General features: G+C 31.8%; 2 protein-coding genes across 2 annotated transcripts; both read left to right on the top strand.

Annotated features, from left to right (window-relative positions):
* Nucleotides 327-2,324, top strand: LOC109347521 (molybdopterin synthase catalytic subunit). Its single transcript, XM_019587419.1, has 2 exons — nucleotides 327-453; nucleotides 1,465-2,324. Exon 2 carries the CDS (start codon nucleotides 1,629-1,631, stop codon nucleotides 2,199-2,201), a length of 573 nt encoding a protein of 190 aa, XP_019442964.1. The 5' UTR covers nucleotides 327-453; nucleotides 1,465-1,628; the 3' UTR covers nucleotides 2,202-2,324.
* On the top strand, nucleotides 5,991-10,665 carry LOC109347519 (histone-lysine N-methyltransferase ATXR4). The gene is made up of 7 exons (XM_019587418.1): nucleotides 5,991-6,471; nucleotides 7,306-7,361; nucleotides 8,033-8,159; nucleotides 8,909-8,978; nucleotides 9,084-9,263; nucleotides 9,811-9,882; nucleotides 10,360-10,665. Exons 1-7 carry the CDS (start codon nucleotides 6,112-6,114, stop codon nucleotides 10,476-10,478), a joined length of 984 nt encoding a protein of 327 aa, XP_019442963.1. The 5' UTR covers nucleotides 5,991-6,111; the 3' UTR covers nucleotides 10,479-10,665.

The following is a 14,349-nucleotide window of genomic DNA, read 5'->3' as shown; positions in this document are numbered from 1 at the left end:
ATAATTTTAATAAAAAGTGATTCAATAATAAAAGCATAAACTTTACAACAAATGTCGGTTTAAAAAAATTGTTTACCGTTAAATTTTAACTTCACTAAAAATTGATATTATTTGTGAGTATAAACATAGTTAATCATATTTTTATAATTTATGAAATAGATATTATATTGAAAAAACATAAAATACACACATTTCATTGTTTACATTTTATCGAATAAAACCAAACATATCTTCTAAATTTTCATTTCTTAAAAATGAAAACTATTTTCAAGAAATGAAAATAGAAAATATTTTCACAAACCAAACAAATCATAATATTCTGTAAATTGGATTTATCTTTCTCTATTTTTCCTATACCAACCACACGCAGCTGGTCACATTTATGTGTGTTTATTGAAAGACCATTCCTCCTCTTTAAACGCTCACTCTTCTCTGTCCCTTTCTCACTCCTTCGTAAGTACTATTCTTTCGTTTTTTTGTTACTTCGCGTTTTTTTCTTATTGTCCAAGTTTGTACTAAATCGCATTCCGTATTTAAATTCTCTTTCCTTCAAAATCATAAGGAAATTCGACCAATTAAGGACCCTAATAGAAGAAGCATGTTTAGGATAATACATCTTATGAACCATAGCTGCACAATTGTTAGAGATAGATGAAACCATGAAAAGAAACTGCTCACTACAATAGGCTCCCATCTAGTAGGATCGGAGGATGAAGCATAGATTTATGCAACCTTACCCTTGCAACCGAAAAGCTATTTTCAGGATTTGAACCTATAAACTCTGTGTTTAGATGTAAATGGTTTGTTCATAAAGTATATATAGTCAGTGACTCAGTGGGTGAAGGTTTTATCGATGTTTCTTTTGGGTCTGTCTCTTATTACCGAGTTATGTGTTTTTATATTAAGATGCTAATACAGTGAAAACCCAGATCACTGAACTGCACTGAGGTATAAGAAACAAATGCTATGCTTGTTATTGTGTCATTGTTTGAACTTTTGTTTGGTGATTCTTTTATTTTAAATGCAGGGTTTGAATAAGATGTGTTTTTAGGATTGCCCTTTATCGATTATCATTGCTGCATAGAAAATTGATTGATCTTTTTTGAATGGGTGAATTGGTCTACCTGATGTGAAAATTTGTGAACCATGAGAATAGGTTGTGGATCTGCACATTGTTACATATATGCAGAATATAAAATACGTGTTTTCGGGCTGAAACTTGTTTCCATTTAAGAATTCATGTGTTGTAAAAAATGACGTGTTGTAATAAAAGGGTGACTTAAAACTTATCATAAGAAATGTGCGGTAAATTTCCTGAGGCAATTGATAAATGGCTTTACTTAGTGAGTTAGAGTACCTTAATGAATTCTCCTATTGAAATGTTATCTGTTTGAATTGACATATACTTAAGCCGAAAGCTTTCGTTCCCAATGTCAAAGGCCTAAGCGTATTTGTGTTATACAGGTCATTTGATGTTGGTATTGTAACTTGATATTGCATAAGCGTTGTCGTTGTAATAAATTTGAAGAATAGGTATACCCGCCTACTTTAATCTCCGCGGGAAGAAAATGATCCAATAATAGCTGTTTCCTGTTCCATCAACATATTATCTGAACTACCGGTAGAACATGGCTGCTGAAGATGATAAGAACCTCATTGAAATATTGGAGAACCTGAATGTAATAGATGTTGCTAAATATATGAATTATGTCAGTGCCCCACAAGCCGGTGCTATAGCTACATTTTCAGGCACAACACGTGACACCTTCGATGGCAAAACAGTCTTGGAATTGAGATACGAAGCTTATGTTCCAATGGCAATACGTTGTTTGAAGTCAGTTTGTTCATCCGCTAGAGCATCATGGAATCTGCATTCCATCGCCATTGCTCATCGTATAGGCTCAGTACCTGTCGGGGAAACAAGTGTCTTCATTGCAGTCTCGTCTGTCCACAGAGCTGACGCACTCGAGGCTTGTAGATTTCTGATAGATGAATTAAAAGCTACAGTTCCTATTTGGAAAAAGGAGGTTTATTCAAATGGAGAGGTTTGGAAAGAGAACAGTGAGTTCCTGGAGAGGAGGTCAGAGCTTGGTAACAAAGAAGTAGGTTGCTGTGGGAAAAAGGCAGAAATTAAGGAGCGCGACAAGATGCGCTGCTGTGGAACTAAGGTTCGGGTTGATGATGAAGGTAGCAAGAACTAATGTCTAGTTTGGGTATCGAAGGTATTAGGATCATGAGTTTTTTTTGTTAATCAAACAATGCAAAATGGTGATTGGTAGTAATAATTTAATAATAATTGGCAGGGAATCTTCCTTTTCCCAATATGTTAAATAAGCTGTACCCAAAAAAACTGAGGCAATAAAATGTCCAGATTTTGAGATATTAATTATCAATCTGGTTATTTTAATTCACTCAGTGAGAGGTAGACTTAAATTCTCATTGCCATCAGTATGTAATAATGTGGTGGGTTTAACGGGTGCTCTTACTCGTACTTTCATCTTGTTTTAATTACCATTTGCAAGTTGATTTATGTTGCTTGTTTTTGTTTTTTTTGTTTTCTATTGTCATTGATAGCAATATTGCTTCAAGCTTAGGGGAATTTACTCACTTAGTGTAGTTTGACCAAATAATTATCGGAGTAGTGTAACTTTTTTGGTAATTACTAAAGTGGTGTACTTTTACGGAAATCGGCTACCACATAGCCGTTTTACTTTTTCTTTTTCTCTTGGTCTCACCACAATCGGCAACTCCGGTGGAGTTTTTTTTTTAATATTTTCCTATAGAAATCGTCATTGGAGAAGGAGTTTCCCCTTATTTTTTTAATATAGATGTGTAAATCGGCAATGTTGTTGGAATTTTAGCTTTTATTTTTTTTGTTTTTTCCGTGCCCTAGCAGAATAGGCAATATGATAGGAGTTTTAAGTTTTTTTTTATTTTAATTTTCATCTCACAAATCGGCAAGTTGCTCTTTACTTCTATACAATCTCACACTACCTCTTCTTACCCTAAAAACATATCATTTGAAACTTGTTCCTAAAGTGAGTTGCAGTACTCTTTCTCTTGCTGAACCTTGAAAGTGAAAGGTATTGTTCTATTTTTCGTTTGGAGCTATTCATTTCTTCCAGATTCTTACTTGATTATAGGTTAGTATTATCAGTTGGAGCTATTATATTTTTTCCTAATCTTTTTAACTTCGTTATATATACTTGTTATTTTTTTAATATTCTTACTTTGTTAAATGTAGAAGGCTATTTTAAGGGACATTGTTAGTGATTTTAGTGATAAAGACAATATTGAAATATGCAGTGATGAGGAGGAACTCGAATTCGGTGTTGGTTCATCTTGTAGAATAACATATAGTACTTCATTATCATTTTTTTGTAACACAAATTCTGAAGTTGGTCATGATTTTGGTCATACAACTGGTTTAATGAACAATAGTGATAATGATTTGTTTGTTGGGATGCAATTTGAATCTAAAGAAGCCACAATAAATGTTATTAGAGAATTTCATATTAAAAATTCATTTGATTATGTTGTTGATGAGTCTAGACTAGATAAATATGTTGGGAAATGTAGATATTTTGGTGTCGGATGTGAGTGGCGACACGTGGTGGAGGGAGAATCTTACAGCGGAATGAACAACAATTAAAAGTTCAACCGCCAAGAAAAGGAAATTCACCTCCATGTGACACTTCATCACATAGACGTCATTAAAGTTGTTTCGGATTTAATGTATTAAAATTTTAATATTGTAATATTTTTTCTTAATAATATTAGTGTTGACAAGATATAGTAATAGGTTGGTAATGAATAAAAATTATAATAAAAATTTAAACATAAAACTCAACCAAATAAAATAAAAATTAAAACTCATTTCTTATAAATGATTAGTAAAACTCCACATACATTGTCGATTTTGTTAGGGCAAGAAAAAACAAAAACTCTAACTGCATTGCCGATTTACGCATACATAAAAAAAACCTAAAACTCCAACATCATTGCCGATTCTGCTAGGGCACAGAAAAAAACAAAAAAAAATTAAAAGCTAAAACTCCAACAACATTGCCGATTTACACATATATATTAAAAAAATAAGGAGAAACTCCTTCTCCAATGACGATTTCTATAGGAAAATATTAAAAAAAATAAACTCCACCGAGGTTGGCGATTGTGGTGAGACCAAGAGAAAAAGAAAAAGTAAAACGGCTATGCGGTAGCCGATTTCTATAAAAATACACTACTTTAGTAATTACCAAAAAAGTTACACTACTCCGATAATTATTTGGTCAAACTACACTAAGTAAGTAAATTTCCCTCGAGCTTAATGTTATTTTTGTTTTTTTTATGTAATTTGTATTCTTGTGATATTTTGAATGGGAAACCATTGTCTCATGAGATTCTAATGCTGTTCCTGCTAGATTAAATCCAGTGAAGGCCATGATTTCAGATTTTGCAAACATTAAACAAAAAGAAAAAAAGATTAAAGGCCTATTTTGTTCCTTAAAAAAAAGTACCACGCAACTATAGAATTGACAATCAAACAGTAGTGTCCTAATGAAGGAACATAACATTGTTTGACTACAGAATGAATATGTTAAGGAGCATTCTCTCTAACAACCAATCTACGGGTTTGTTCTTTTGTTAAAAGTGTAGGTGTTATTATATGCTGAAGTAAAGTTCATATGCCACACATCTTAATTTTATCCAACATAAACGTTGAAGAGCAAGCTTTTAGGTGTGCATTATTAATTATATCAGTGTCTTGCTTCTTCAATATTTAGAATATATGATTTTAATAAGTGTGCACACTTAATGTCAAGTATTTTATATTATTTATATATGATTCATGTATATAATTAATTTGAGTAAAAGAACAACTTCTACATGGAAATACATTGTTTCACAAAATATCTCATTCCATGCGTTACTATTTGTAATTAGTTAAAAAATTAATAATTAAGTTTTTTTTGAGTAATTACAAACAATAACACATAAAGTGATACAACTTTTTAGGACAGAAAGATATTCACTCTTTTACATTGTCCCATCCTTAGTCATTGCCAACAAAATGAGTTAACATTAATTTGAATGGGAAATTTTGATTTTAGATAGGGAAAAGTTAGAACCATGATCTTGAATTGTGGCATATATTCATTTTAGTCATTTAACTATTTGAAGATGTAGAACATAATGGCCCAAAGTCTTACTTCAAATAAATGAGTAACAAATACTACAAAAATAAAGAAAAAAATAAAATATTGAGAAAATCTTATCTTTTATTTACAATGATATTATATTCTTGTTATTAAATAAAAAAGAGACAAGAACTTCCTTCCTCGTTGAGAGTACATTTTCATTGGGCAAGTCATTTCCAATTAGGATTGGAAATGAGTTGAATTGAGTTGAACCAGAGCTCAGCTCGGTTCAGTTAGATAAGGATTGGTTCGGCTTAAAACTCAACTCAAGTTCGATACGAGTTATTTTTTTAGCTTGAGTTCGGCTTAGTTAAAGTTCACGAACAGTTCATCTCAGTTCGAATTGGTTCATTTAGACAACTCAAATAATTATTTCATTTTAAAAAATATTATAAAAAGTTTTACATATATAAATATAACATGATTTATAAATATAATAAGAATAAATATAAAAATAATGAGATGATAATAAATATAAAAATTAATTTATACACATAAATATATATATCGAGTTAGTTCATGAACCTAAGAGTCGAACTGTATCCAACTCAAGTTCGACTTGTTTATTTATCGAACTCAATTTCCAACTCAAGTTCGACTCATTTGGTTCATAAACCAAGTTTATCGAACTAAATAACAAATCGAGTTTCGAACAAATACCAAAATGATTCGATTCATTTACAGCCCTACTTTCAATAATAGTTTAAAAACATTTAACTATTATATTTTTTACCTTAAATATTTTTTTCATCACGGTTGAAACTCTTTGGACAGCATATGTGTTATATTTGACAAAACTTTTAAAAAATCAACCAAGAGAGTCGAAAGCTACTTTGGAACTTGGGCACATCATTCAACACATACTATTTCCTGCAATTCCATAGACACAGTTGCACCAATTCTGAATAATAAAATGCCAATCCTACCATTCCTCCGTTTAGCTTCCCACTTCACAAAACCAAATCGTTCAAACGCATTCAACCTCTTCCCATTACTCTCCTTTTCCACCACCACCGCCGCCTCATCAGAACAGCACCGTTCTCCGCCTCCCATCCGCGTCGCCCTTACCCACTCCTCCGGCCGTGGCGTCTTTGCCACTCGCCCAATCGCCACCGGAGATCTCATCCACACCGCTAAGCCAGCTTTGTGCCACCCTTCTCTCTCCGCCATCAATACCGTCTGTTACTCTTGCCTCAAGAAGGTTCCCAATTCTTGCAACTTTCAATATCAAGGGGTTTCGTTTTGTAGCCAAGATTGCAAGCAACGCTGCAATGTGTGTTTCACCTTTACTTCTCTTAATTTCTTTTGACTTTATTTGAAGAAGAAAAAATTGTTCACCACCTGTTTGAGGTTTTGCCTTGAATACCCATATTGTGAAAATTCGTTACTATGTACATTATGAATAATAATAATAATAATAATAATATGTGAAGTAGTAAATCAGTGTTTTAAATTGTGTTTGCATGGTTGTAGTTATTGCAATTATAGTTATTGCGAATCAGATTGCGGCCATTTGTGGTGTGAATTTTGTTATGATTAAAAATATATTCTAAAATTGGATATGGTCCGATGTGGCCCAAATGTAGTCCAATGCGGTTGCACTGGCTCATTGTGATTAGGTGTCACACTGCAATTGCGGTCTGATGTGGTTGTGGTGGTTGCCACAACTGTAATATTGCGGCTGCATCAGGTGATGCGATCCACAATTTGAATCATTGCAGTACATCGTAGAAGCTACTGCGCGTAGTTCTAAATAGTAGTTAAGACCTGCAGCCTTTGCCACTATCGCATTGAGGATTCCATTGTTAGATGATGTAGTTAGTATACAGTTTAGAACCTTAAATAATTTGTAGGATATATATAAAGTGGAAAATCAGGCCTCCTGGCAAGGTTCTACCCTTTGATCTTACGCTCTTATTTACGATATCAATACCACATTTAAGACTTGTGGTCATTCTTATATTTTCTATTTTTAGTTCTATCATGTGTTCTGAACTTAAGGACTTGCATTTTGCATCATATACAATGTTGGAGTTTTGCTGTGAAATATGTGTTTTTATTCCCCTGAAGAAATTTACTTATTTTGAGATATTTTTATATTGTCTAGGAATATTGTGATGTTGAGATGAGAGCAAATTGGACCGCTTTTGATGACTATTGTCGGTATGAGCATTTTGTTATCAAGCATCAAAAGATTGGCATCAATTGTTATGGTTTTTTCTACATCATTTCAAACTTCTCACTTGAATAAAGATTAATATATCATTTTGTTTCGTCTCCAAGAGGCAGCTTAGTTGGTAGACCCACAAAACATAAAGTAGACGTGGGCTCAAACCCCGACAGCTTCACATTTTCACCTCCCCCAATCCCATTAAAAAACTTTTCCTATCAAAAAAATATTTCGTCTAGTTTCCCCACCTAGTGATTAAGGTTTGATTGTTGTTGTTTCATTTAGTGTTACTGGGATTACTTTTGCTCTTTGGTTTTGTCAATAACATAATTAGTTCTAATTGCACCATAAGTTTCCCTTAATTTTACTTTCTGTTTACCAGGATTAGTATGATACAGACAGTAAACTGGAGAGGAGGAAAAACAAGAAAAAAAACTAGTTTTATACGTAATTAGCCTTTTTAAACACTTTATCACTTGAGTTGATGGTTTGACAGAGAGTTGATGTTACAAAATGATCTAATTTAGCATGTCTAACCTTTACTTCAAAGTCTCTAATTGATCTGAATGTTTATTGTTTGTTAACACTAGACACTTTTGCTCATCATTTACTATTTTATTGCATCTAAATTATATAAGTGCATTTGCCTGACCTCTTTGTGAAGGAATCATGGTTTGAAATATCCATTTCTGGTAAAGCGGTTGGCTTGCATGGTCATATCAGGAGTTAGCAAAAGTGACAGTCTTGACATACTTCAGCCTGCCAATTTGACATCTGATATGATTTTAGAGGTGAGGCATTTATAAGTTTTTGATAATCACAATAAATTTGGATAAATAACTATACTATTTGCTTTTATAATGACAATGAAAATTTATGATTATCTTTAAGTGTCACTGAGTGGTCAGTGTGATGGACCTTCTGTATCTTAATATCACGAATGGAAGTTAATTAGTTTTCTTGAACATTTGACTAAGAGGTCCCTTTTGGCTTTTGCTAGTAGTTAATGATTCTTTTAATTAATGAACATTAGCTGTTGTTAATGGTTCTTTTAATTACTTTAGAGTGTGCTTGGTGAAAGTTAATGATGAGAAGTGTGTAGAGTTATATTATGTATAAATAGGTTGCATTTTTATCTGGCTTTTACTACTTATATCTAGCACACAATTTGTTTTGAAAGGACAAACTTTCTGTGTGAAACCATAATATTTTAGGAAAATTTGTGTAATGGTTTGTAATATGTATAGGTTTAAATGATTAGTGAAGATGCCATGAACCAAGGGATTTTAGATGGAGTAGTGATATTTTCACTCATGTAAATATTCCGTACGGTTATTCAGTATTATTGTAAGGAAAGCAATTCAGTCAGTCCTAATTTTCCAGATTTTCTACTGTGAGTAATGCTTTCAATATGAGTAGTTCATTAGAACAGGGGGAAACACTCATTGATGTTTAAATTGAAATTTTATATTATAATCACACAACTTTGGCATCATTGTTTTGCTGCTGCTATCTTTTCATACATAGTATTATTTGTCAGATGGAGGAGGAGTTTGCGTTACTAAGGAATGCATTCTCAAAGACATCTATTACAGATGAACATATTGCTTGTATCCTCCTAGTTTCAGGGACATTTTGTTATAGTTACACAGCACACACATGCATAAAAGAAACAGAGATATAAGTTGAGAGACTACTTATCTTGACATTTGAAGTTTTAACCAAGCAATGGTACATCAGCGTTTTGGCGCGAATTCGAATCAATGCATTTCGCATTGAGTTGGTCGGAGGACTATATGAAGATCTTCTATCATCATTAGTTGCATCTGTAGAAGCTGAAGCTGCTGTAGGAAATGCTGTTTATATACTTCCGTCTCTCTACAATCATGATTGTGGTGAGTAGTAGTATTTTCTTTTATCTTCATTTGATTTTGTTCTCAAAATGGATCTTATGTGATTTATTTCTTTTTTCCCTTTGTTTGGTTGCTTGATCAAGATTTCCTACCAGAACATGTCCTTTATACTATGTATAAAGCACAGATGAATGATGATGAGAAAAGTTCAATTCTAAAAAACGTTTGCAGTCCATGTTTAAGATAAATTGTAAGCAAATGAGTGTGTGTGTGAGAGAGAGACAGAGCTTCTCCTTTTTTCCTTGAGAAAAGAGCAATCTAAGTTCTTGTCAATGCAGATCCTAAGGGCCTGTTTGCGAGTTAAGTTTTGGAGATGAATGAAGGGAAATGAAGGCTTTAGAGTCATCTCACGATTGTATTTCATGGTTCTCAAGCCTTCTATTTTCACTTTCCCCTCCAAAATTCAACTTGCAAATAGACCCTAATAATAAGAGAGTATTGTGTGTGTGAGAGAGAAAGAGTGATGCCCTTCTTAATCCTTATGTTTTATCCTTGAGAAATGAGCAATCTATCTTATTCTTACATGCAGATCCTAATGCACACATTATTTGGATAGATAATGCTGATGCCAAAATAAAGGCCCTCCGTGACATTGATGAAGGTTTGTCCAAATTTTTATGTTTATTTAGTTAAATGTTAGTGTCCCTTTTGTAACTTTGTAGGTTGCCTCATCCAAGTAGTTGTGTGTTTGATGATTATTAAACAAAATCTACTTCATTTGATGTATTCCCCATGTGATAGTTCTGAAATTTGTGTGACAAAATCTACTTCATTTTGATAGCCCAACACAAACATTTTCTTTAATCTTTGATGTAGCTGATCACTGATAGAAAACTTCTGGAGAAGCCATTAATAAAATACATTTCGGTTTTACTAATATTTTTGATATAGCTTCTAGTGTTGATTGATGCATGTAGCCAACTCTATCTAGTGGGATAAGGCTTAAAAGTTATCACTCTGGTATACTGAGAAAATTCTGGGTGAAGAAAGATAAACAATATTGAAGGATCTGCCGCGGAAAAAAATTAATTGACAGTCCAGAGATGTGACCATAGAATTCTGTTTTGATAAACAACAGGTGAAGAACTCAGAATCTGCTACATTGATGCCAGCATGGATCACAATGCTCGACAAGAAATATTGTTGCAAGGTTTTGGTTTTCAATGCAATTGTAGTAGGTGCTTACATGGTGATTAATCACTCCTCCCTAAAGATTTTGTTTTGCATTTTGCAATATTTAGTGGTTGTAAGAATAAACTGGATTGGGAACATTTACAAAATTCTTCTTTTCCCAAATCCCCGCCCCCGATTGATTTATGTAGTAAGAATTTTCACTTTGGAATTGCAAAGTTTGTCATATTTGATTTTTGTTCCTATAAATAAAATTAAAAGCCTTTCTTGAGAAATTATATTATGGTTGAAGTCTTGTCTTTGTTATTGTAGAGGATTATGTCAGAGACCAGAAAATAGTGTGTATTATTAACTGAAAATAACAATCACAGGATTCCAGGGCAATGATATTCATATTTTGGTAGTTTTGGGATATAAACATATAAGAGTTACTCCAAATTTCCACTATTCAATCTATTATAATCACATAATCTGAAAGTCACATGTCATTCAACCCTATATTCCCTTCCTTCTCTTTATCACCCCCTTCATACCATATTCAATAACACGAAAATACAAAGAAACTCGCACCACCATAACCATCTTGCTCCTCGTCCACTATAACCCAATTGCAGGGTTATTTTAATGTTGAATTTGTTCTTAATTCTGTTCTTTAAATTGGGTATGGAATCTCATCGTTGGTTGAAAAGGATTTTAAAAAACACGAGGAAAAAGTGGTTCTTTTGGAAAATGGAAGCAATATTAGCTACTATGTAGAGGGCATTTGTGGATGAGAATAAGAAGAGTATTAAATGAGTGAGAAATTGCAAACATTGAAAGACATGTGGTATAGTACAGTGAGCAAAATCACAAATTTCTTGCTTGTTATTGAATATAGTATGAAGGGGAGGATAAAGAGAAGGAACATAATACTGGGTTGAATGAGTGGAGATTCGGGGTAACTCTTCAAAGTTATTCTTGGAATAACTTGATCTCTCCCCATACTATATTGGGGCAAAAGGAAAGTCATGGTACAAGTACTAAAGAAACTTCATGGTTGTCACTTTTTAAAACTGTTTTTGAGACACCTCTAAAAATCATGTAGTATTAAATGTTCAACACAAAATGATTATGACTACAGTAACGACTATATTCATTATTGTATCTAAAAATAACATCATCATTGAAGAACATAAAGAGAGAACATCCTAAAATGCATTAAAAACTCTCATTTATTTCGAACATTTCATTCATAATTTTTATGAAATAGCACTATACTAAATTGAAAATTCGAGTTCAATCACTTGCTATTTTATTTATAGTTTTTCTCTATAATACTTATTTATACACACAAATGTGATTGAAAAACTTTAAAATAAAATATTTTTAAACACAAACCATCATTTATTGTTAATATTAGAGAGGCTAGATGTGCAACATGGTTAAATAAATATGAAGTAAATTGTCATCAAGAACTCTAATAACTTCATTGAATTCAAAATTGGTAAAGCACAAAGGAATTATCCACTAGACAAAATTAGTTTGGTACATATACTTTTACAGAAAGCAAAAAACACTTTAGTGTTGCAAAAGAAAAGCTCCTACTACAAGTACTAAATAAATATGTTGGTCATCACTTTTTGAGACTTCTACGTAGAACTAACATTCTTTTTATTCCATCAGAATCCTCCAACAGTCTTGAAACATTAAATGCTCAATACAAAATGACGCATTAATGGCGTTATAGAAGGTCAAAGAGAAAATTAAATTGGACAGAAAATAACTCTGAATGGATATTAAATGCAAGAAGAATTTTCGACAAAGAACAATTACAAGAATGACTATATTGATTGTTATATCTATTAGGGTTGTTCATACATTAAGACTGGTCACAAAAAAAATCGAAAAACAATATAAAAAACCTAAAATCGCAAAAAACAGATTTTTTTGTCGGTGCTGGTGTAGCATTTATAAAAGTGGTCGGTTCAATTTGATTTTGGTTCCAATTTCATAAACTAGACCAAACAGTTACTAATTATATTATACAAAAAATTTAAGATTATTTAAATTCTGATTCTAATTAGTTTTGCAATTGATAATCTAAAATATACGTTTTTTATACTTTCTACTTGTTAAAAGTGATATTAGTTAACGTTTTTTTATTGTTAAAATTATATTGATATGTTAGTGGTGCAGTTTCATTATTATTTTATTTTTGTTGTCATTTTCATTTATAATATGATTATTTAAATCCTAGTGTGGCAACAGACACTTCGTGTCTATCGACCTATTTGTTTTACTTTTTGGTATCAAATATTTAAGTTTTATATATTTTATTTTGGTGAATTAGAATATTTTTAAAATTGAATGTCCTTTATATTGTAATTTTTATTGGGTACATTTTATATTATAGTTTTTATCTTTATTTTAATGATCAAATTAAGGTGAGAGAGTGATTAACATATTGGTAGTTGTTATATATGATTATATGATTTTTTGATGAAATTAAAATTGTAACACCGTGTTTTTCCAAGCACGTTTAATTAAGTAATTAGTTGTTAAGGAATCAATTTTAGAAATAATCAGTAATGTTTTAGGCTAAACCTAATTTGAGTTTTAGTCTTGTATTATAATATTCTTGATTGCCCTATTTTTTCAAGATTTTTGGAGAATAAAAGTTTCTGAGATGATTTCAGGTCGTTTTATCGAGTTTTCGCCCAGTTTTTTAGTTCCATAACTCGGAATCGAATTCTGATTTATCCCTTGGCTTCGAAATATTATTTCTAGTCAAAATAGACACAAAGTTTGTTCGTAACTCATCTCTAGGTATTTTTCACATCAAAATTCAAGTTTCGACGTTTCGGGCAAAAAACCTAAATCAATAGATCGTATTTTCCGGAAAAAGTTACCAGGTAATACTCGGGCACAAATTCAATTGAGAAATCACGTCGTATTAATCAAGTTGGAGTATTAATCACATCATGGGTCAATGGCTTGTCAAACAAACAAAGTCAAAAATTCCATAATCCCCTAAATCACTTACCAAATCTCCTCACTCCACCACCATTAGATACATCACCTAAGCTAGCATAAAGCTAGATTGCTTCTCATTAATTTTCAGATTTGAGAGAGGATGAGGTTCTCCTATAAATACTTCACCCCATCATCTTATTTTTAAACTAATTCTCCTAAAGAAAGTTAAGGTATTCTCTCTCTTTTTCTCTTCTCCATTTTTCTCCACATACACCATGACTAAAGGGGATGTTATTCATGGAGTTGATTTTTTGTTTTTTTCCTTTAAATTTTTTATAAGTCATGACTAAAGGAGATGATAATGAAATCATATGAACCTTTGTGTAGTTTTTGACTTATGTAAAACTTACAATTTCTTCCTTGTTCTTAGATGGAAAAAACTATATTTTGGACAAGGTTAGATGAGTTTATTTGCTTTAGAAATATTGGAAATTATTGTTAGTATTTGAATGTGTTTAAGTGTGATGATTTGAATATCAAAGGAACCTTTATTGTGTTTAAGAAAAGTTTATGTCTATTCTTGAAAGTTCAAAATGTTTATGAGTTTTTGTTGAAAAAAATTCATTTTTTAAAAGGTATTATGTGTAAAAGATTGTTTAGTATATGTTATTCTTTGATTTCCAAGTTAAATTAATGATTTGGGATAAAAGATAATTTATTAAAGTCTTGACTTCATAAACTTAAAGTGTTATGAAGTTTTGGATATTAAAGTAGTAAAAGTGTTAACTTATGATTTATAGTTCATAACTATGAAATCAACACCTATTAACCCCTGAGGTTATCCTAAAATTTGGAGGTGTTGAGATGATTATGAAATTAGTTGTGTTTTCTTTAGTAACATACTTTAAATGAGGAGATTGACCTAAAATGTCTTGGCTTTATAAACCCAAAGTGTTATGAAGTCTTAGATAGAAAAATGATTTAA

Source organism: Lupinus angustifolius, chromosome LG05 (genome assembly GCF_001865875.1).
Source record: "Lupinus angustifolius cultivar Tanjil chromosome LG05, LupAngTanjil_v1.0, whole genome shotgun sequence".
In the NCBI taxonomy this organism is placed as follows: domain Eukaryota; kingdom Viridiplantae; phylum Streptophyta; class Magnoliopsida; order Fabales; family Fabaceae; genus Lupinus; species Lupinus angustifolius.
Note: the sequence above shows the minus strand (reverse complement) of the source record. Positions and strands in the feature narration are given on the sequence as shown.

Excerpts from the sequence above, each read along its gene's own strand:
- LOC109347519 (XM_019587418.1), top strand. The coding sequence starts at position 6,112 with ATGCCAATCCTACCATTCCTCCGTTTAGCTTCCCACTTCACAAAACCA. Across the intron at positions 6,472-7,305 it reads ATTGCAAGCAACGCTGCAAT|GAATATTGTGATGTTGAGAT; the intron begins GTGTGTTTCACC and ends TATATTGTCTAG. Across the intron at positions 9,883-10,359 it reads CCTCCGTGACATTGATGAAG|GTGAAGAACTCAGAATCTGC; the intron begins GTTTGTCCAAAT and ends GATAAACAACAG.
- LOC109347521 (XM_019587419.1), top strand. The coding sequence starts at position 1,629 with ATGGCTGCTGAAGATGATAAGAACCTCATTGAAATATTGGAGAACCTG.